We start from the raw sequence: 20,080 nt of genomic DNA, 5'->3' as shown, positions 1-20,080 counted from the left end.
TTTATATAATTCAAATATAATATGTTAATTAAAATATTAGCATACACAATAAATTTTATTTTGTTTTATGAAAATAAAACAATACTTTTGACGCACACATACATACATATACATTATTGTCACTGGCAACAAGTTCTCAAATAAGACGTATATGCATTGTCATTGACATTAAGGAAAATTTTTGACACGATTTGTAGCAAGAGTTTGATATGATAACACGGTAAAACGCTCTGTTGCCGTTTAAAGAATTATCTTTTTCTGACGTAATAATTGTCCGTGCTTCCAATGCCAATGAAGTGTTTTTTCTCTTCTCCCCTCTCCGTTTCTGCCTTGATACGACGCACGCTAGCGAGTATACGCGTCTGTATTTAGTACATTCTACGTCTCGTCCGAAAGCAGTCGTCTGTTCATTATCAGAACATCATAATGGAGTTACCTCAGCTATTTTCATCACCTTTTGCCTTGTTAATGACTACTTTATTTCTAATCGGCGTTGTGAAGATTGTGCCTTACGTGAATCTTGCGTACTTTACTTGGAAGAAGAAGGGCATTCCTTACCTGCCAAATTCATGGTCGTCTTTCATAGCCGGTTGGAAAATGCTCACGGGTCGCTTAAGCATTGTTGATTACAGTCATTATGTATACAATTACTTTCCGGACGCTAAGTATGTTGGAACTTCAGAATTTGGCATTCCTGGTATACTTCTGCGTGATCCCGAAATCATAAAGGACATCATGGTGAAAGATTTTGAACATTTTCCCGATCATCGCAGTTTCGTTGACGAAGAAGTGGAACCACTATTTGCTAAGAACATTTTTGCCCTGCGCGGTGACCGTTGGAAAGAAATGAGAAACACATTGAGCCCTTCTTTTACCGCCAGCAAGATGAAATTTATGTTCGAACTGATATCGAAATGTTCGTCCGACTTTGTGGATTATCTAGTCGAACATCCGGAAATTTGTCTCGCCATTGAGGCGAAACAGGCCTTTCGACGATACACCAACGACGTGATTGCCACGGCGGCTTTCGGCATAAATGTGAATTCGATGAAGGACCAAAACAATGAATTCTACACAAGAGGTGTGGAGGCTACCACATTTTCTGGTGGAATACTGGTTATGTTCAAAATCATGTTTTTACGTTTGTTCCCGCGACTTAGCAGTTTGATCGGTTTGTCTTTTTTTCCTTCGGCCACGTCGAAATTCTTCAAAAAGATTGTCGGAGAAACGATCGAAGCTCGAGAAAAACACGGTATTATCAGGCCGGATATGATTCACTTATTAATGCAGGCTCTCGACAAGGAAAATTCGCACAAGATGACATTGGATGATATTGTTTCACAAGCTTTCATCTTCTTCTTTGCCGGCTTCGACACATCCGCGACACTGATGTGTTTCGTCGCTCACGAGCTGGCTGTTAATCGTGATATCCAAGATCGCCTGCGTGAGGAAGTGGAGCAACATCTTAGTGAAGAAGACGATACGATTTCTTATGAATCACTGTCGAAAATGGTTTACATGGACATGGTGGTCTCTGAGGTTCTTAGAAAGTATCCACCGGTACCTTCCGTTGACAGGCTTTGCTTCAAGGATTATGAATTACCGCCGTCACAACCAGGTTACAAGAGCATAACCGTTAAATCGGATGACGTAGTGTTTATACCTGTTTATGGCTTGCAACACGATCCAAAGTACTTTCCGAATCCACAAAAGTTCGATCCCGAACGATTTAGCAATGAAAATAAGGATAACATTTTTCCGTGCACTTACTTGCCGTTTGGACATGGGCCTAGAAAGTGTATCGGTAATCGGTTCGCTCTCATGGAAACAAAGCTTCTGATAGCTCATCTTTTACGAAAATTTGTTCTTAAGACTACGGAAAAGACTGTTGAACCTGTCGTGTTTGATAAAAAAGAGTTTGCGTTGAAACCTGTGGGCGGATTTTGGATCAGTTTGGAGAAGAGAAAGACGTAAAAAACTGGAATATTATACGATATAGCTGTGTTTAGAAGATTTTTTGTTATTATACTTTTATTTTTGCATATGTTTCACGTATGTGTAAATTATTATTTTTTAAACTGATGAATGTTTATAAGATTTATTATCACCAACTCAAACGTCAAGTGCTTAATATTACTTATTCTTTTTCGCATTATATTATTGAATTGCTAATGAGAAATGAGAAGACTCAATATTATGATGAATGACTTGCATAAACTCTTTTTGATTACATGAACTGTTGTTTAAAAACTTATATAATTTTTATTTGTTTTAATTTGTACTTTTATTTTTGCTAAAGAGCATAGTAGAAATAGTCATAATGTTTATTATACATGTTCTTTTATATAATACTTGTTGTATATAAAAAAAGAATGTTCATTAATTAAAGTATGAGCATACACAAAAATAAACTTTATTTTTATTAATGAAAATAAAGCAGTACTTTTGACGCACACATACGTATACATTATGATCTCTGGCAGTCAGTTTTCAAATAAGGCGTGTAGGTATTATCATTGATATTAAGAAAAATTTTTTATATGCTTGATACGATGACACGTTTATAAGGCTCTGTTGCCGTTTAGAATAAAACTGACTCATTCACTGATGCAATACAGAGCTGCCAGTTCTCCCCGGAGAGTTCCATACGCACACAACCGAGACCCGCTGACATCACATGTCCGTGCGCGCTCGGCTGTCGGTCTGGTCAAAATACCTCAAGTAAGAGTACGGATAACAGAGCGCGAATGAGGCAAAACCGGTAATGCGTCAAAAGGCGCGCGCATTTTCAAATATGCTTTAAAGTGTAAAACTGAAATTGTACATTTAACAAGGATTTTATACTCTATAAATTAAAAGAGGGAGACATGACAGAGTATAAATAGAATGAAAGTGAATTGTTTAATTAAAAATAGCATTGTAACTTGACAGCTCTAATGTGTCAACAAATAACTAGGTTATGTTATAACAATAATGACACAAGAAATTAATTTTTTATTTCATTAAAAGGATATATAATTTTAATGCAATCTTTCACCATTTACCTCTTATCATTTATATTTTATTCTAAAATTAAAATTTAATAATAAAGTTTTCGTACAAGGTAATCAATCACACACAGATAAAGCTCGTTTGAAACAGTGTAAACACAGATGATACACATGGGCATGCAACTTACGTTTTTGCCTCAATTTGGCGGCCCAAATCACCGATCGTTACCCTGTTGTCCGTATTCTTACTTGAGGTAGTACTCTGGGTCTGATAGAAGTGAGCGGACGTATGTTTTACACCTCCTTCCCCACCAAGCTTAGCAACAAACCGGTTTTGAGGCTCATACAATTTCTTCTGCCAAGCGTTGCCAGCGAAAATGCTTTTCTGAATTTCGCTCTACGCGATTAAGTCGACTGCGGCGTGTTGCTTTCGCTCGACGCGATATTTTTTTCTGAGACAGTTTTTTATAAAACGTATATGATATTTATATTAATAAAATATTTTAACATTATGTATCAGTAGAATATGATTTTCACTTTAATGTATAAAATAAGAATAAATTAATAAAAATTATATATCGTTAATAAATTTTATTTTGTTTTATGAAAATAAAACATTACTTTTGACGCACATACATCCATGTACATTATTATCACTGGCAGTCAGTTTCCAAACAAGACGTAAATGCATTGTCATTTGACATTAACGAAAATTTTTGATACGACTTCTAATAAAAGTTTAATATGATGACACAGTAAAAGACTCTGTTTCTCACGTTTAAAGAGTTATATTTCTTTGACGTAATAATCGTCCATGCTTCTAATGCTAATGAAATGTTTTTGCTCTTCTCCCCTCTTCGTTTCTGCCTTGATACGATGCGCATTAGCGAGTATACACGTCTGTATTTATTACGTTTTACGTCTCGTCCGAAAGCAGTCGTCTGTTCATTATCACGGCATCATGATGGAGTTACCTCAGCTATTTTCGTCACCTTTTGCGCTGTTATTGACTACTTTATTTCTAATTGGCATTGTGAAGATTGTGCCTTACATGAATCTTGCGTACTTTTCCTGGAAGAAAAAAGGCATTCCTTACCTGCCAAATTCATGGTCGTCTTTCATAGTTGGTTGGAAACTGTTCAGGGGTCACTTAAGTATTGTTGATTACAGTCATTATATATACAATTACCTTCCGGACGCTAAGTATGTTGGAATATCGGAATTTGCCATGCCTGTTATACTTTTGCGCGATCCCGAATTGATAAAGGACATCATGGTGAAGGATTTTGAACATTTTCCGGATCATCGCAGTTTCGTTAACGAAGAAGTGGAACCACTATTTGCTAAGAACATTTTTTCTCTGCGCGGCGACCGCTGGAAAGAAATGAGGAACACGTTGAGCCCTTCTTTCACCGCCAGCAAGATGAAATTTATGTTCGAACTGATATCGAAATGTTCGTCTGACTTTGTTGATTACCTGGTCGAGCATCCCGAAATTTGTCTCGCCATTGAGACGAAACAGGCTTTTCGACGATACACCAACGATGTGATTGCCACGACGGCTTTTGGCATAAATGTGAATTCAATGAAAGAGCAAAACAATGAATTCTACACAAGAGGTGTGGAGGCCACTACATTTTCCGTTGGAATACTGGCTATGCTCAAGTTCATATTTTTACGTTTCTTCCCGCGATTTGCCAAGTTGCTCGGTTTGTCCTTTATCCCATTGGCCACGTCGAAATTCTTCAAAAAGGTTGTCGGAGAAACGATCGAGGCTCGAGAAAAACACGGTATCATCAGGCCGGATATGATTCACTTATTAATGCAGGCTCGCGACAAGGAAAATTCTCACAGGATGACATTGGATGATATTGTTTCACAAGCTTTCATCTTTTTCTTTGCCGGTTTCGACACATCCGCAACGCTCATGTGTTTCGTCGCTCACGAGCTGGCTGTTAATCGTGATATCCAAGATCGCTTGCGTAAGGAATTGGAGCAGCATCTTAGTGAAGAAAACGATACGATTTCTTACGAATCACTGTCGAAAATGGTTTACATGGACATGGTGGTCTCTGAGGCTCTTAGAAAGTATCCACCGGTACCTTCCATTGACAGGCTTTGCTTCAAGGATTATGAATTACCGCCGTCACAACCAGGCTACAAGAGCGTAACTATCAAATCGAATGACGTGATGACGATACCTGTTTATGGCTTGCATCACGATCCAAAGTACTTTCCGAATCCACAAAAGTTCGATCCCGAACGATTTAGCGATGAAAATAAGGACAACATTTTTCCGTGCACTTACTTGCCGTTCGGACATGGGCCTAGAAAGTGTATCGGTAATCGGTTTGCTCTCATGGAAACAAAGCTTTTGATAGCTCATCTCGTACGAAAATTTATTCTCAAGACCACGGAGAAGACTGTTGAACCTGTCGTGTTTGATAAAAAAGAGTTTGCGTTGAAACCTGTGGGCGGATTTTGGATCGGTTTAGAAAAGAGAAAAACGTAATACACTGGAATGTTTTACGATATAGCTGTGTTTAGAAGTTTTTTTGTTATTATATTTTTTTTGCGGCATATCTTTCACGTATGTGTAAATTATTGTTAGAACTGATGAACGTTTATAAGATTTATTATCACCAATTCAAACGTCAAGTGCTTAATATTACTTATTTCATTTTGCATTATATTATCGAGTTGCTAATGAGAAATGAGAAGACTAAATATTATAATGAATGACTTGCATAAACTTTTTTTGATTACATGAATTGTTGTTTAAAAACTTATATAATTTTTATTTTTTTTAATTTGTACTTTTATTTTTGCTAAAGAGTATAGTAGAAATATTCAATATGTTTATTATACAATACTTTTTGTATATAAAAGAAGATTGTTAATGAATTAAAATATGTGCATACTCAAAAATAAATTAATTTTTTAAAATAAAAATATAGCAATACTTTTGACGCACACATACATATACATTATTATCATTGGCAGTCAGTTTTCAAATAAGGCGTGTATGCATTGTCATTGACAATATAATGTCCTATACATTTTCTTTATTAATTTATTGAACACATTACACTATCAAAGTTCTGTTTATTGTTTTTTTTTTATACATAATATACTGTTTGTATGACATAAATTACGTATCTTGTCTATTCACTTCAGCCTTAACAAAATCAAATTAAATTTGTTATCATTTGCACGCGCATGCTAGCATGTCAGTGTAAGCAGTGCCAATGCAGTTTTAATAAGGATAATAATAATAATAATAATGAATGTCTTAATCACTTATTATAATTTGGCAGATCCAAAATAAAGATATGCTTGCTATATAATATTTGAATATGCTATCGATTAAATTTATTAGAAATTCGATTAGTCGCGACATTATTGAGATGCATTTGATGTATTCTTGAAATCGATTCTCATATATACATATATATAATATCTGTCTTGTTTCTGATATATTTGATTTAATTGGAATAGAATAAAGTGATTAAAGCGGTTAATTTCAAAAAGAAAAAACCAATATAACTATACGTAAAAGGAAGAACATAACTATACTACTATAGAGAGAGAATTATGCAGGACAGGACGAAAGATCGTGGCAAATTTTTATAATTGATGAGGGTGAAGAGTTAGGAAATGATAAGTTAAAATCTAAAATTCATTAAATTGCGCCGCCAGGAGTATCATGAAAATTTGTAAGGTATGATACTGCTTATCCTATAAAAAAAGACGCGACTCACAACGAACTACGTGACGCTCGTCTAGAACGAGTGATGATATTAACTTTTTAATTGCTTTGTTGCACCCTTGTCGGGTGCGCGGAACGATGCGATTATAAATTTTTAATCTATTCTTGAGCCTTGGTTCTTTGTGATTTACAAAGCACTGAAATGATTATCTGAGAGAGTCGTAAACATAAACTTATCGCGCTCAATTCTGGCTTTTACATTTTATAACAGTGGAAAAATAATTTCGTAATAGTCGCGAGATTAATTACATACATCCCGTTTGATGTATTTTATTCGGATAGACGTGCATGAGAAATAAATTAATACAGAATATACGAAGAGCGCTTAAAGTGTCGATAGAAAGTTCTGTGGAATTTAAATCAAGATTGACGAAGTTTCGAAATTAATTCGTATCAAGCTTTGAGTCAACTCGTCGGACGCGACACGATTCTTTTACAGTGCTGAACTTATGTAATAACCTTCTGCTCATGAAGTCTCCACCACGATGTTCCTGATAAATATTAAATTCGAGCTGTTCCAAGCCGGAATAAAACGATTTCCATGTAGCATGCTGTCCTTCGATGATTTACACAACTGTGTATGCGCGTACCGTATTTAAGTATGTATGTAAAACTATTAATTTTCTCAATTTTCTTAGAAATAAAGAATCAAGAATTTTATTCTGCAGTTTTGACTTGTTTTAATTTACAAAAAATCATCTCTTGCCGGTTATATTATAATTTTGGGTATTATTCTGTACATATATTTCTTTATAAAATAACATCAGAGAAAAAATATTGTATTCTTTATATCTAGATTAAACATAATACTAAAAAACATATTTCTTTGATCTGTTTCAGTTGATCTCATACAAATGCTGGAGTTTAACTTAACTGTGTCTTTGCCAGCTGCTTCACTGTTAACAGTAATTTTGGCGTTAGTCGGTAAGTACACATATTTTTTGTGAGCTAATTTAATTTATTTTATTAGAATAATTTATTCTTGCTCTGTATCTTTTTTAAATTCTATAGGATATTTTTGTTTGCTTTAACTTTGTAAGTGTTAATGATATAATTGTATTATTCCAAAAAAGTATTTCTATAGGATTTTTGCAAAATCCATATGTTCGTCCATTTATTTGTCCTTTTTTAAAATTGCTGAAATCGAATATCTAATTAAAATTTTCGAATTTAACAGACGTAATATAGTGATGCAAATTTTTACGTAAATTTAATTGATTCTTTTTGAAAATAAACTGTGAAAATGCGTAACTTGAATTGCATAACTTATACGCAATTCAAAATATTCATAATTTTACATATCATTTAAAGTTTAGTTAGTCGAATAATATAATATTTATATCCATCAAGTTTTAATGTAACAGTTTTGGAATTTTTGCACATTATATTAGAATTATCTTTCATATTTTTTCCGAAAACAGTTTTTATACAATTTTTTTTAATTGACAATGGAAAGTGCTCTATTTTGGTTTAGATAACCATTCGAAGATAAATTCTCAAGTAAATATTTGAAAGTTTGGTTGCAAACTGTATGTATGAAATATTAAATATCTTTTTACGAAATCACAACTGCCCGTGTTGTGCTCACGTTCCCTCAACACTAGGACGTTAGCTCGGTTACAAAGCTGATTGGCCAGAACGGTTAACCCAGGATTCTGCATAAATTTCTGATGAAGGCGCAACAGTTGGGTAACCCGCTCGGAACCCATTTAGCAGCAGTAGCAGCGGCGTCTGTGCCGTCGCGCGACGCCCATTTCCATTTCTACCTGAATCTCCACTTCACGCTTCGTATGTTCGTTGACACTAATGGTCGAATTAACCTACATAAAATACGACTAATTCTCGCGCTATAAAAAACATTGATAAAATTGGATTTACGATCTTTGTTCTCTTTCTGAATTGTGATACTTTTGTACACTATCTAGTTATAATTGTAATTTGCAATTGCTTGTTTCTCTAACAATAAGTATCTAATTTTACAATATCAACACAATCAACAGTGTGATACTTTTTTTATCTCATTTATCAATGATCTAGTAGCGTCATTGATAAACGAATTCAATGAATAGACATCGAGATTCTATATCAGATCTTAGGAATCAGAATTACATTCATTAAATTTTAATACAAGTAATCAATCTGATAAGAAATTTATTCATTTGTATGTATATCACTCATTACGCGGTCAACAATCGAGCAATATGGCAATAGCAGTAGTAAATTTCCGGATCCGCACTCTTGTTGCAGAAATTGCCAAGTATGTACAAAAATTGAGACATATATATGTACGTATGTATGTATATATATATCGAGTCGACGTAGTTGGAAGTAGGAGAAGGAAAAAGAGCCTTAGGGAAGTTGTTATCTGGAGTAATAGGTTCCGGTTCCCGTATCGCATCCTGCTCTCTATCCGTCATTCTGCGACTCTCAACCTTCTAACCTTCTCTCACTCCTCCGCCGCATGTTGCCTTCGGTTAAAGAAAATATATTGTTTCTTTTTTTTTCTAGTATTATTTTATGTCATTAAAAAAATATTTTTTTTATTTTTAAGATAACAGGCACCGAAAGTACAAAATAATATCGTACTATTAGGGGATGATTTTAAGTACTTCAAAATTTTCTGAAGGAAAAAAATAATTTTGGAACTTGATTTGGTGGAAGACTATTTTTTATTTTTTATTAAAATATGTATTGTACACAGAAGTGTGTAGTCTCTGCCGATTGATAAAAAGTGATTTATGGGCTCGAATTTGTTTGATGTTTTCCGACTCTAGTCAATAATCAATTTAACATGCTGGTGATCACGTTTTACTCGCTCGGTAGATACCACGAGCCGATCGGTTTCAGTATAGACGCATTTTTATGTTTTCTCTATCTGTGCCGTTTGGCTTGGTGCATTCTTTTTCCAATTTTTGCCTTTGACGTTCGTCATTGATGGGCAGTATTTCGTTTGGCGTTTGCTCGCGGCATCATCAGCGTGAATTCACGTCAAATCGTCCACGCGTCGTTCGGCATTTGGTGTCAGGTACGATGTGAAAGACTATTTTGCATAATGGAACGTCAAAGAACGAAGGCACACCGGCGCCTCTGTGCATCAGTAACGCATGATCGACCGCCTAACATGCTGTAAACACATTCTCAGAGACGGTCAGAACACGTTGCACCCATGTGCCATTCCGTTTATCTGCTTACAACATTGACGAAGCTGCCGTATACATATTAGCATATTTTGTACATGTGCGCATGAGCGCGAATATGTCAACGTTATGGATTAAAGCGGATAATCTTCGACACCGATGAAGAAAGTCTGTAAATTTTTCTCCGTCTTCTTGTGTCCCCAGAAATTTGAGAAAAATTTAGCTTTTTTTTCATACCAGATAGACTAGATCTATTCTACAAGTTGAAACAATGATTCGCATCGCGATAGTCGCAGGTTTACGTTCCGACATTCGTTCTTTCGTATCAGATGCGTCGATTAATGCAGGATTAACTGGCGAGTCGAGCGAGTCAAAATTTCGAGAATTAAATAAAATAACAATTTTTTTGATAACAAAAAGTTCTACACAGATCGCTTGTGTATTTATGACTATATGTGCATGATTCGCGTTCGATCAAAACCAGACACGTATGTTCAATCTTGGATCTGAGATTAGGCTCAACATGTTCGTAATGCTCGGTCAGCGGGAAATATTATGTCCATTAGATAGGGTAGGGTTCGGCTGAGGTTGCGCGCAATATTGGCAGCGACCGGGCTCTACTCGATGTCGATGACACGTGAACGATGGCCATATACAGTTGACCATTGATTAACCACATTATTAGCTATCGCCTCTTTAGAAAGCGGACGATGCACATTCGGATATTATTTCGCGTTGTGTCAGATATAAATTTATACACTCTACTGGATATTTCGCGACGAAATCGACAAACTTTGCCAGCCTGTTCGGGAAGTTGTTCTAGGCAAAAAAATGATATAAAAACTGTGAGTCGATTCAGCTTCGTTATCGGGATATGAGAAGTTTATTGATACAAGCTACAAATATTCAGACATATTCAAGCTATCTGATTTACATTTAATATTTATTCAATTGTCAGTTTGACATTATTAAAAAAAACTACGGAAAATAATTTTTTTTTCAAATAACAAACTCATGCGAGGTAATGTTATTGTTAATTGTATTGACTTTTGCAACTTTCGTTCTACATAATAATAACACATAGTTTTGACATATTTTTTAACATATTCCAAAATTAGGCGCTTTGTTGTCAGAGAAACGTTTGTAATATAAATTGCAGTGTTATCTGCGCAATTTTAAAACTGCACGAGATTACTGAACATCGATCGTAGTCACTGTTTGTCAAAATTGGGAGAACGAGAAGGTAGGAATAAAGTCGGGATTTCCCCCGTACGCGATCATCTAGGATACCATGTTAGAGGGTCACCTTATAAGGTGAGATAATGTTCGACTAGTATGCATTTAAACGAGTGCATTATCCGCATATTATCCGATGTTAACGATCCTTTCGGCACAAGCCGATGTGTAATTGATTCATGGATATTCAAGTACGATATCGTAGGATATCGCATTCGATTATTTTCACCTTAGCATATGTTGCTTCAGTCAAATTGCCCGAATATTATATCGAAATTTTATTTACACTTGCCTCACCGCAATGTTCGACATTGTGGACGAAAAAATCTCGATGAGCGATAGTTTTCGGAGAATTTTATAATAAGAATAATTCCGATTCTGAATTTGTTGAAAAATCTATAATAAATTGAGAACAAATTTACGGTAATTTATATGTTTAGGCAGGTGGGGTATATTTGTAAAATTTCTAATGTGAACATTACGTTTGTTACAATAGCGGTGTAAGTGAGTTTCTTTTCTTCGCGAGACAATCAGTCGCCTCGCTTTCTTAAGAAGTAATTTCTCACGTTGTCGAGCTACCACCGTGAGCGCTGTCAGACCACGTCTCCCGGTCGATTTGTACTTTTGTATTTTAGTTGTGTTGCGTACACATCCGAGATACGAACGACACGTTGGGTCGCGCTCTCATTAGCATTCTCGCGACGTTGTTTTCTTTCCGTCGTGTTGCGTCCGATCGAGAAACTAATTATCTAACGTCACGCCCTTAGTCTCAGGATCATCCATCCTCGCTGGTTGCGCGCCCGGGGTACCTTCATCTAGCACTGCCACAAGATCTGCCACCTCTCGCGTAATATATGCGCGTCCGCTCTCTTTCGACTTACGAAAACATTTTTCGAAAACCTATGTATATATGGCCCGACTGGATTTAATACTGCGAGACCACGCAAATAAAGAATGGCAATCGCACATGATGACGAATGCTTTTCTTCGGCTTTTACGATCGGCGTGTGCCATATTTACTCTGTCTCGTGCAAGCTTCATCGAGCTTGATGTCATTTATCCTTAACTGATTCTTATAAATCGTTACTTTATTTGAAATTCTTAAAATCATTTACCATATATTAAGTAATATATAAAATTGCCGACAATTTAAAGCAGAACGTTTTTTAATCGAGAGGCAATAATTGAAAGACAAATTTAATTTCTCGATTGGTGTTGATTAATTATTTTACACTTAACGAGTAATATCTAAATTTTGGATTTTTTTAACACTATAATAAATTAAAAAAAAAAAAAGATTTACAAGATATACACATTAAAAATATGTCTACACTATAATGTTTTTCTCTCGCGTTTTATCATGTTAACATATATAAGTGCTTGTAATAATATTAAAAGACAGAGAATGTTTTTTTTTTTAATATGAAATATTTCAAACAAAAGTAAAAGCACTTCTTTGATGATTATAACTTATGATATATGACTCAGTTATTTGTTATGACGTATTTTCTGTTTTCGTTTCAGGAATGGAAGCACTTATGTCTGAATTTTTCAATGATACAACTACTGCGTTTTACATAATCCTGATAGTATGGCTTGCTGACCAATATGATGCTATCTGCTGTCACACAGCTCTTACGAAGAGACACTGGCTAAGGTAAGTGATTATGATTAACTTTTTAATCGGAACATTTAATTAAAATGGATTACGTAGTGAATTTGCAGTAGTACTAAATAGCTAGTCTTACGTGTCGGATGTTCTATTTAACCTGCTAGCGAGCAGTCTTTTTCGTTTCAATCCGATAGTCGATTAAAACTGCTGCGACCATCTGTTCCGGCAGGCTTCTTTCGAGAGCATTTGAAATACTCCAAGAAAAGATTTTTTTTTTTCAATTGCAATTGTAAAAAAAATGCACGTGTTTCTTACAACGGAGGTACAAAAGTATTTGTTTTATGTATAGGAATTATTAGCATAATGTTGCAATACAGATATCATCATATTTAAAAAAGTTAAAAATACATTTGACCATCTCTCATCTTTTCTTGTTTGATTCTGGACATATGCGGATTGTTTCAGTAAGAATATAAATAATCCACCGAATACATGCGCAATTGATTTAAATTTTTAATCATTAACGTATCTTCACATGATGCGATTAGTGTCGAGCTTGATAAATCGGATCGCTTCGTTGATTTGCGGCTATAAACGTACGACGATTGATGTACATTTCGCAAACATCGAACGGCGATACACTGATTCAACAATCCGGTTGATCCTACGCGGAGACGTCAAAGCGAGGATGAGCTGAGAACTTTGCAATAGAGATCAGGCTTTACGCTTGAGGTAGCTTAGATCTGCGGCAAGGGCTATACTGCGAGGCAATTTCTCTGGACGAACGAAGGGTTATAACGGAACATTAAAGACATTAGGTGACAATTAAACAAAGCCGTCGCCAACGGACGGACTTGCCGAAGAGTGCCGTGATCTACTCGAACACGGTACAGATTATATTATTATCAATCTAATTTTTATGCAACTATTCCAAGGTTTAAATATGTAGACTGTGTTAAAGATATGAAGTGAAATTAATTTTTACTCTCTTTTTATCGACATAGTCGTAAATTATTTTTAACTATTCCGATAATATTTCAGGTGAAAAAAAAATTGTTGTTTAAAAAATCTTTTACGATTATTCTTCGCTTAATCTTTAATTATTAAGTTTAAATGATCATTCTATTCGTCAAATAAGGTTTTTCCTATAATAAAAGAGAGTTTGTCTTCAATATTTTTTTCTGGCAAATTTTGTTCTTTGAAAAAAAGATAAAATTGATAGTTTTTTTTTGTTTGAAAATTCTTAATACATGACGAAACTTTCGTCAAGAGATTTGCATTATATTTTCGATATGTGTCGAGCTTACTCAGAGTTGGTGGAAAGCTGAGTTTGTAGTTGGACTGAAGATTTGAGATGGATCATTAGAACTGGTATTAACAACAATTAAATAGATTTGACGCCGGTAATAGTATTCGAGTCTCCGCGTGCTCGAATTGTGCATCCTATCGTATCGCAGAGTCTTCTAATAGGGGATTTACACTGAAGTATAATTAGGATCAATTCTAATCGCATGAGCGAAACAGCGTCTCAGGTAGGAGTAATCGAGATCGTTATCGAGGGCGCGCGATGCGTGTCTGCGAAATAAATCAAATTGTCCTGCGAAATGGCGTTTTCACTTAAGTAACGAAACGATCATAATATTACAATTACCTCTATGCGTTATATCAAAGTTTGGAAATTAAATTACGCTAAAAACTGATTAAGTATTACTTATAAAATATCGCAAATTTATCGAGAAAGCTCTTAAGTATTTATCTTTCGATTAGATTGCGATATCTAATATTATCAAATTGGCATTATAGCTGTTGTGGTAACTTGCTCCTATAGTCCACTAAACTCATTTTCACTACATTTCACGCTCGTATAATTGGACTTTCTGTATATACGACATTTTGTGTTAAACGCAGTTCTGAGATTAGATGCAGGTTGCACTAGACGTACATTACGGGTGCCGGTGAACACTATCTATCGACTGTTTTCACGGGTCATTCACTTTTAATTAGAAATTCGACTCCCGTTTACACACGGTTTATTTGATAGTCCGTATTTAACTCTTCTTACGATTTCACAATCGCTCGTAAATTAAAATCTAAGCGCAGACGGCGAGACGAATGCGTTGAATAAAAAAAATACGACAAACGTGTGTATAATAATTTTTATTATTCTGCATTCCAGATATAAAAATTTCGATCTAATATATCTCTGATAACTAAAACTTATTGATTTTGGAGACGGTTTTAGATGCTTGGTAGTTAAAAAGAATGTATTTTTAATTTAATTCGAACAAAGCTTCTTGCCAGGTTCTTGTATTTACTCTTTTTTCATCTAACATTTCTTGATAAAGCAAGGTTCTCATTCGATCCTTCTTCTCGCTTGTTTTTTCGTAGAAATATCCATTTTTATTGTGCTCATGATTGATAAAATACTACAATATGAGATGCGGAACTTGGTATAAATATTCTGCTACTATAAATCGTTGATACATACAATTGTAAATTGTTTTAAGAGTTAAAATTAATTCCAAGTGAACTTGTTGCGATCTCGGATGAAAAGTCAGACGATCCTTCATGAAGAGTTGAAATAAATGGATTGCCGAGTGTGATGGATACCGAGGTGTGTACGTTCTTGCGTTCTTAATCGTCAGATAAGTGATACGAAAACTAATACTCCCGGAAATTTCTTTTTAAATTAAATAACGGGATTATAAATAATTTTATTTAAATAGAAACTTCTTTGCGGGTAAATTTCTTAAGCGGAAGTGAAAAAGATACGATATTCAATACGATATTCACAGATATGTAATGTTTACAAATTATGATAACTTTTTTTGCACAATATTTAAAGTAACTACATATCTTTCATGAGTTGTTAGGGAAATAACATATTGATACTGCGGGACATTTATGTTGAGAAAAGTTAGTTTGGTGCCAGACGCGTAATATTTTTTTCATCCAATAGCATATTGTATGACTAGGTTTATGCACTGTTTCTTCGCACATGTAATTATCTCACCTTCTTAATGGAATTAGAATGTGATCACTTGATGAGAATGGCGACAGTGTGGACCAGAAATACAGAAAAGGAAGAAGTGTTTCGCGATATATCGAACTGCGAGGGTTGTCAAGAGGGACGTGTGCACTTTAGATCCGTAACGTAGACTCGGATACGCCATAGATAGTGCACGATTGGTTCCATTTCCAGAAAAGGAAGGAGAGAGTACTGTTCATCGCTGTCTTTCGCATTTCGTTTCACTGGCGTATCTAAAAGAATATGAAAGAAATGTTCAAAAGACGAAAATCGAGTATTAACCGTTAATAAATAAAAACATTGTATTATCAAAAAGTATTTTTATGAAAAGATACATCCGGCTTATTATCAATTCCTGATGTTATCTGCCCGTTTAGGTTTCGGGCATCTTTTGTAAATCATCTAACATTACTAACTGATACGTACAAATGCGTCAATTCAATCCTGAAATCGTCGAAAATCTTGAGAGAGTAAAATGACGTAACTGATGACAAATATACCATGCAAACTTGAAACATTTGACGAAGCCAATTACATGCATTAAATCGCACATTGTCAATTGATAAAATATTGGAACAAAATAAAGTTTAACGTTGTGGAAAATCCGATTTTCGCGAAATACATGTATATGATAAGATTTAATCTAAAAACTGAGCTAACACCGGCTTTTCAAGTTTGTGCAACAAGTAGAGTGTTCTTGAGAAGCATTTTCCAACGAGAAAGCAAACGCTTTCAGAAGTCTTCCAGTAAAAAGGAATAAGGAAAGCTCCGCTTCGGATGGACGGCACTTCCTATGACAATCCGCGGCGGTATTTATACGTAAAGGGGGTGGAAGAGTAGCGTGGCGCACGCGGCGCCATTACTATGCAAATAGATTCAGAGTGACACGACCAGAATGGGCTATACTACGGTTGCACCTAACTGGCGCCCGTCAGGACACCATTTAATAGTGTAGTTCGCTCGCACACACCACCGTGCAGTTTCCACAGCACCGCGTACCATCGGCTACCCCCCTTCCCCAATACGAGTAATGAAATTGTCCATGCGCGAACCGAACGGGCTACGAGGCGAAGCGAGGTGAGGCGACGCGATGCGGCGCGGCGCGGCGCGGCGCGACGCAACGAGCTTCCGCGATTGAGCGAATATATCGTTGCGTGCCTTTTGCGCGCCGAACCAGATTCGCGAGGATTTGCCGGAATTTCAGGTACACAAATGAGTGCAGGTACGCTTATTCACTCACAATGAAAACGCAATATGAGCAACACAACCATATTCGACCGCGATACGCAAGGTCGAAGTAAACGTAATGGTAATACGAACGATATTAAATATGCTGGAATTTCTAGCAGTCCGATGCTAGCGATACTGCTATGATGAACACATTCTAATATCGCGAATGTACAATTTTAACGAGAATGTGAAAGCAGATTTAAAAGACGAATTGCCATGCCCTGCATGGATTTATTTAGGAAAGAGTTGGTTTTTGTAATTTTTTAGGAAAACAGAATTCAACTTCAAAATAAGCACTTTGCATTAAATTTTTCAGAAAATTAAATTTAAAAATGTACTAAAAATAAAGATTTTTACTATATTTTAAAGCTTTTCTCCAAAAAATATCTTTTTACAATTTTGTTTAAAATACTAATCTTTTTAATATATTATATTTTATTTTCTTGTGATCTTTTTAAGCCATTTTATTTATAGTTTAAGAAAAAAAAATTTTCTTAGTTATACTTTTGTACAGATCTTTTTCTATGAGAAAGATGCATTCTATGTAATACTGTATTTGTCGTAAGCTTATTAGAGAAAATGCTTCACATACTGTCCATAACTTTCCTCATAAAAAAATGAACATTCTGACACAAAGTTTACTGGTGTTTGCTATCATAATTTTATCTATATCTACGTATTTTAACAAAAACAACACGGGGAACGTAATAATCTTGGAGAACAATTTGTTTCACTCTCTCATTATAAGCTATACGGGAGAAGGTCCTTCTAAAAGAGTCAGGATTAAACAAATTCGCTGCATTATTCACCGCAAATGAGTTTCTGTAGCAGACATGCAAATACGCACATACGCAAATACCAATTAAACTTATAATCTCAAAACGTACAGTCTCGCATGAAACTGTCCATACGTGCCATTTGCGTTCAGCGGCAGATTCGCGAGGATTTGCTAGAATTTGAGATACATAAATGACTAACTATATGCACGTACGTTCACGATGGAAGTGTGCGCGTACGCGCGCCGACGGGCACGCGAAACAAACGAGGTGAAAATAGATACGATAAAAATACAAATGGAACGACGAGGGAAGGGAATCACGAACAGTAAAACAAATATCGCGGGAAATGTTCGCCGGTAGATTTATCATGTATTTACGCTTGCATTATATTTTTCCGGTTGATCTGCTTTTGTTTTATTTACCAGCCGCACAATTTTTTTTCGATTCCGACATTCAATTTAAATTGCGATATGTTCTTAACTTGTTAAGAAATAAAAATGCTTCATCACTGCAAACAATTTTTAAAATAAGAAAAAAAAACAATTAAATTTACATAAAAATTATATATTTTAGATTTCTTATGCTGCCAAATTTAAATCTGCAAGTCAAAATATTAAAATTCAGATTCATAAGCATAATGTGACGATTAAGCATTTGAACAACTGATTTTATATGAAACTTGTTCAAAAAGCTTTACAAATCTTTAATTTTTAAATGACGTACATACACGTGTATGTGTCATTGATATTTAAGAAGTTATAGTAACAAGTTTTCAAAGTTCTGTAAATTTTCGCAATAATATATTTTCCTCGCGTAATCCCTGCATAAGTTTAACATTTTTTTATCGCTTCAAACAAAAGATATTGCTGCTTTTTTTTAATATAATATGCTTGATAGAATACAACATACGTTTAACAAAGTATGTCAAGCAACGACCATTTATGTTTCAAAGCCGTTTTGAACTACATATATCAAATGGACATTTCATTTTGAAAACATCATAAAACTCACCTTTGACAAACATATGCCGGAATCCAGTTTTAATGACACACTGAATTAATACGCGCATGACGTATTCACCTTGTTTTTGTTATTTTTTTATCATAAAAAAACTGTGCACGTTAAAATTACATATATATAAAGCTTTGCACTTATATGGATAACTTTTACATAAGATACAATTATTGCAAACAATGAATCCTGAATTATAATTCTTAAAATAATGAAATCAAGATAATGACATGTTATAACTTGAAAATAGAACGAAGATATTTGGAGCAACGACGATAGCGCGCAACGAAATAAACGGAGATTTGTTCTTGAGAATTTTTCGCGCGGTAAACGCGTACATATATATGCATCGTGCCGCATTTGTATTTTTTATTTGAAGTTAAAGCGTTGCAGATTTATATTCATTTTACGGCGGCATGGCGACCTGTTTTACCGATCACGCAGAGAAGGCGATATCAAAGCGCGCGCAGATTGCTGTCATCGACGTTAATTCTCATTATCTCTTAATTTTATAAGCGCGTTTCCCCTTCACTGGCGCGGCAGTCTGTGCATACAACCGCTACACTTAGGGGTACAAAATTGGAATCTCTTTATTTTCTGTTCCGCTCTATATCTTCGTGTACATCTTTATTAATTCCTTCTTCTTCCTATTCGTAGAATATTGTAGAATTAACCGAAGTTAACGTGTACTAGTAGTGAAGTAACAATTATACAGTTTCTTTTAACGTATTACATTCACACCATAAATTTTGCACCAAAACGTGCAAGTATTAATATGTCAAGTCATTTTGCTCTGACATGTTTTATCAGTCGGTGCTGCGCGTGCGGTCAGTGAGTCTGGTCTTTGTTAACATTAATTGTTTGAGTTTAATTATTTTTATAGATTTTTTTTTTATATTTGTTTTGTATCTAAATCTTTTTTTTCTTTTGTATTTTATCAAGTTGAAACGAGCTCGCAATTGTGATCAAAACGTTTTTATATTAATTTATAATAATTAATAGTTCTAATGCTCCGATAAGCACGCTTTTGATTTTTCTTGCTTCCTTTGTTATTGATTGTAATTTACGTACTTGTTAATATATAATAAATAAATTGTTTCCAAAATAAACAACGAACCAGAAAGCTAATGAGAGAGCCTCTAACCGAAAGACGCATTTTTTGCGGAAATGGAAATGACAGTCTGTTTAGTATTCCAAACTGTATGGTCAGGAGTCAAGACGATTAATTATACTGGTTAATTATCTCACGAGGACTAATTTTCTATCCGCTCTTTACGATTAATCATGC

At 35.0% G+C, this 20,080-nt stretch overlaps 3 protein-coding genes across 7 annotated transcripts in view; all 3 read left to right on the top strand.

Annotated features, from left to right (window-relative positions):
* LOC105677058 (membralin) overlaps positions 1 to 20,080 on the top strand; it is an 89,115-nt gene that overhangs the window by 36,511 nt on the left and 32,524 nt on the right. For all 5 annotated transcript variants that reach the window (XM_067356707.1, XM_067356708.1, XM_012375417.2 and 2 more), the window contains exons 9-10: positions 7,600 to 7,683; positions 12,657 to 12,789. In XM_067356707.1, the coding sequence (XP_067212808.1) occupies positions 7,600 to 7,683; positions 12,657 to 12,789 (217 nt within the window). The remainder of the gene's footprint in view (positions 1 to 7,599; positions 7,684 to 12,656; positions 12,790 to 20,080) is intronic.
* Positions 40 to 3,564, top strand: LOC105677159 (cytochrome P450 9e2-like). Its single transcript, XM_012375578.2, has one exon. It carries the CDS (start codon positions 427 to 429, stop codon positions 1,972 to 1,974), a length of 1,548 nt encoding a protein of 515 aa, XP_012231001.1. The 5' UTR covers positions 40 to 426; the 3' UTR covers positions 1,975 to 3,564.
* On the top strand, positions 3,790 to 6,339 carry LOC105677113 (cytochrome P450 9e2-like). The gene has a single exon (XM_012375499.2). It carries the CDS (start codon positions 3,805 to 3,807, stop codon positions 5,500 to 5,502), a length of 1,698 nt encoding a protein of 565 aa, XP_012230922.1. The 5' UTR covers positions 3,790 to 3,804; the 3' UTR covers positions 5,503 to 6,339.

The sequence above is a fragment of the Linepithema humile genome, chromosome 6, assembly GCF_040581485.1.
Source record: "Linepithema humile isolate Giens D197 chromosome 6, Lhum_UNIL_v1.0, whole genome shotgun sequence".
NCBI lineage: Eukaryota > Metazoa > Arthropoda > Insecta > Hymenoptera > Formicidae > Linepithema > Linepithema humile.
The sequence above is the reverse complement of the archived record's forward strand: the minus strand, read 5'-3'. Positions and strand labels throughout refer to the sequence as shown.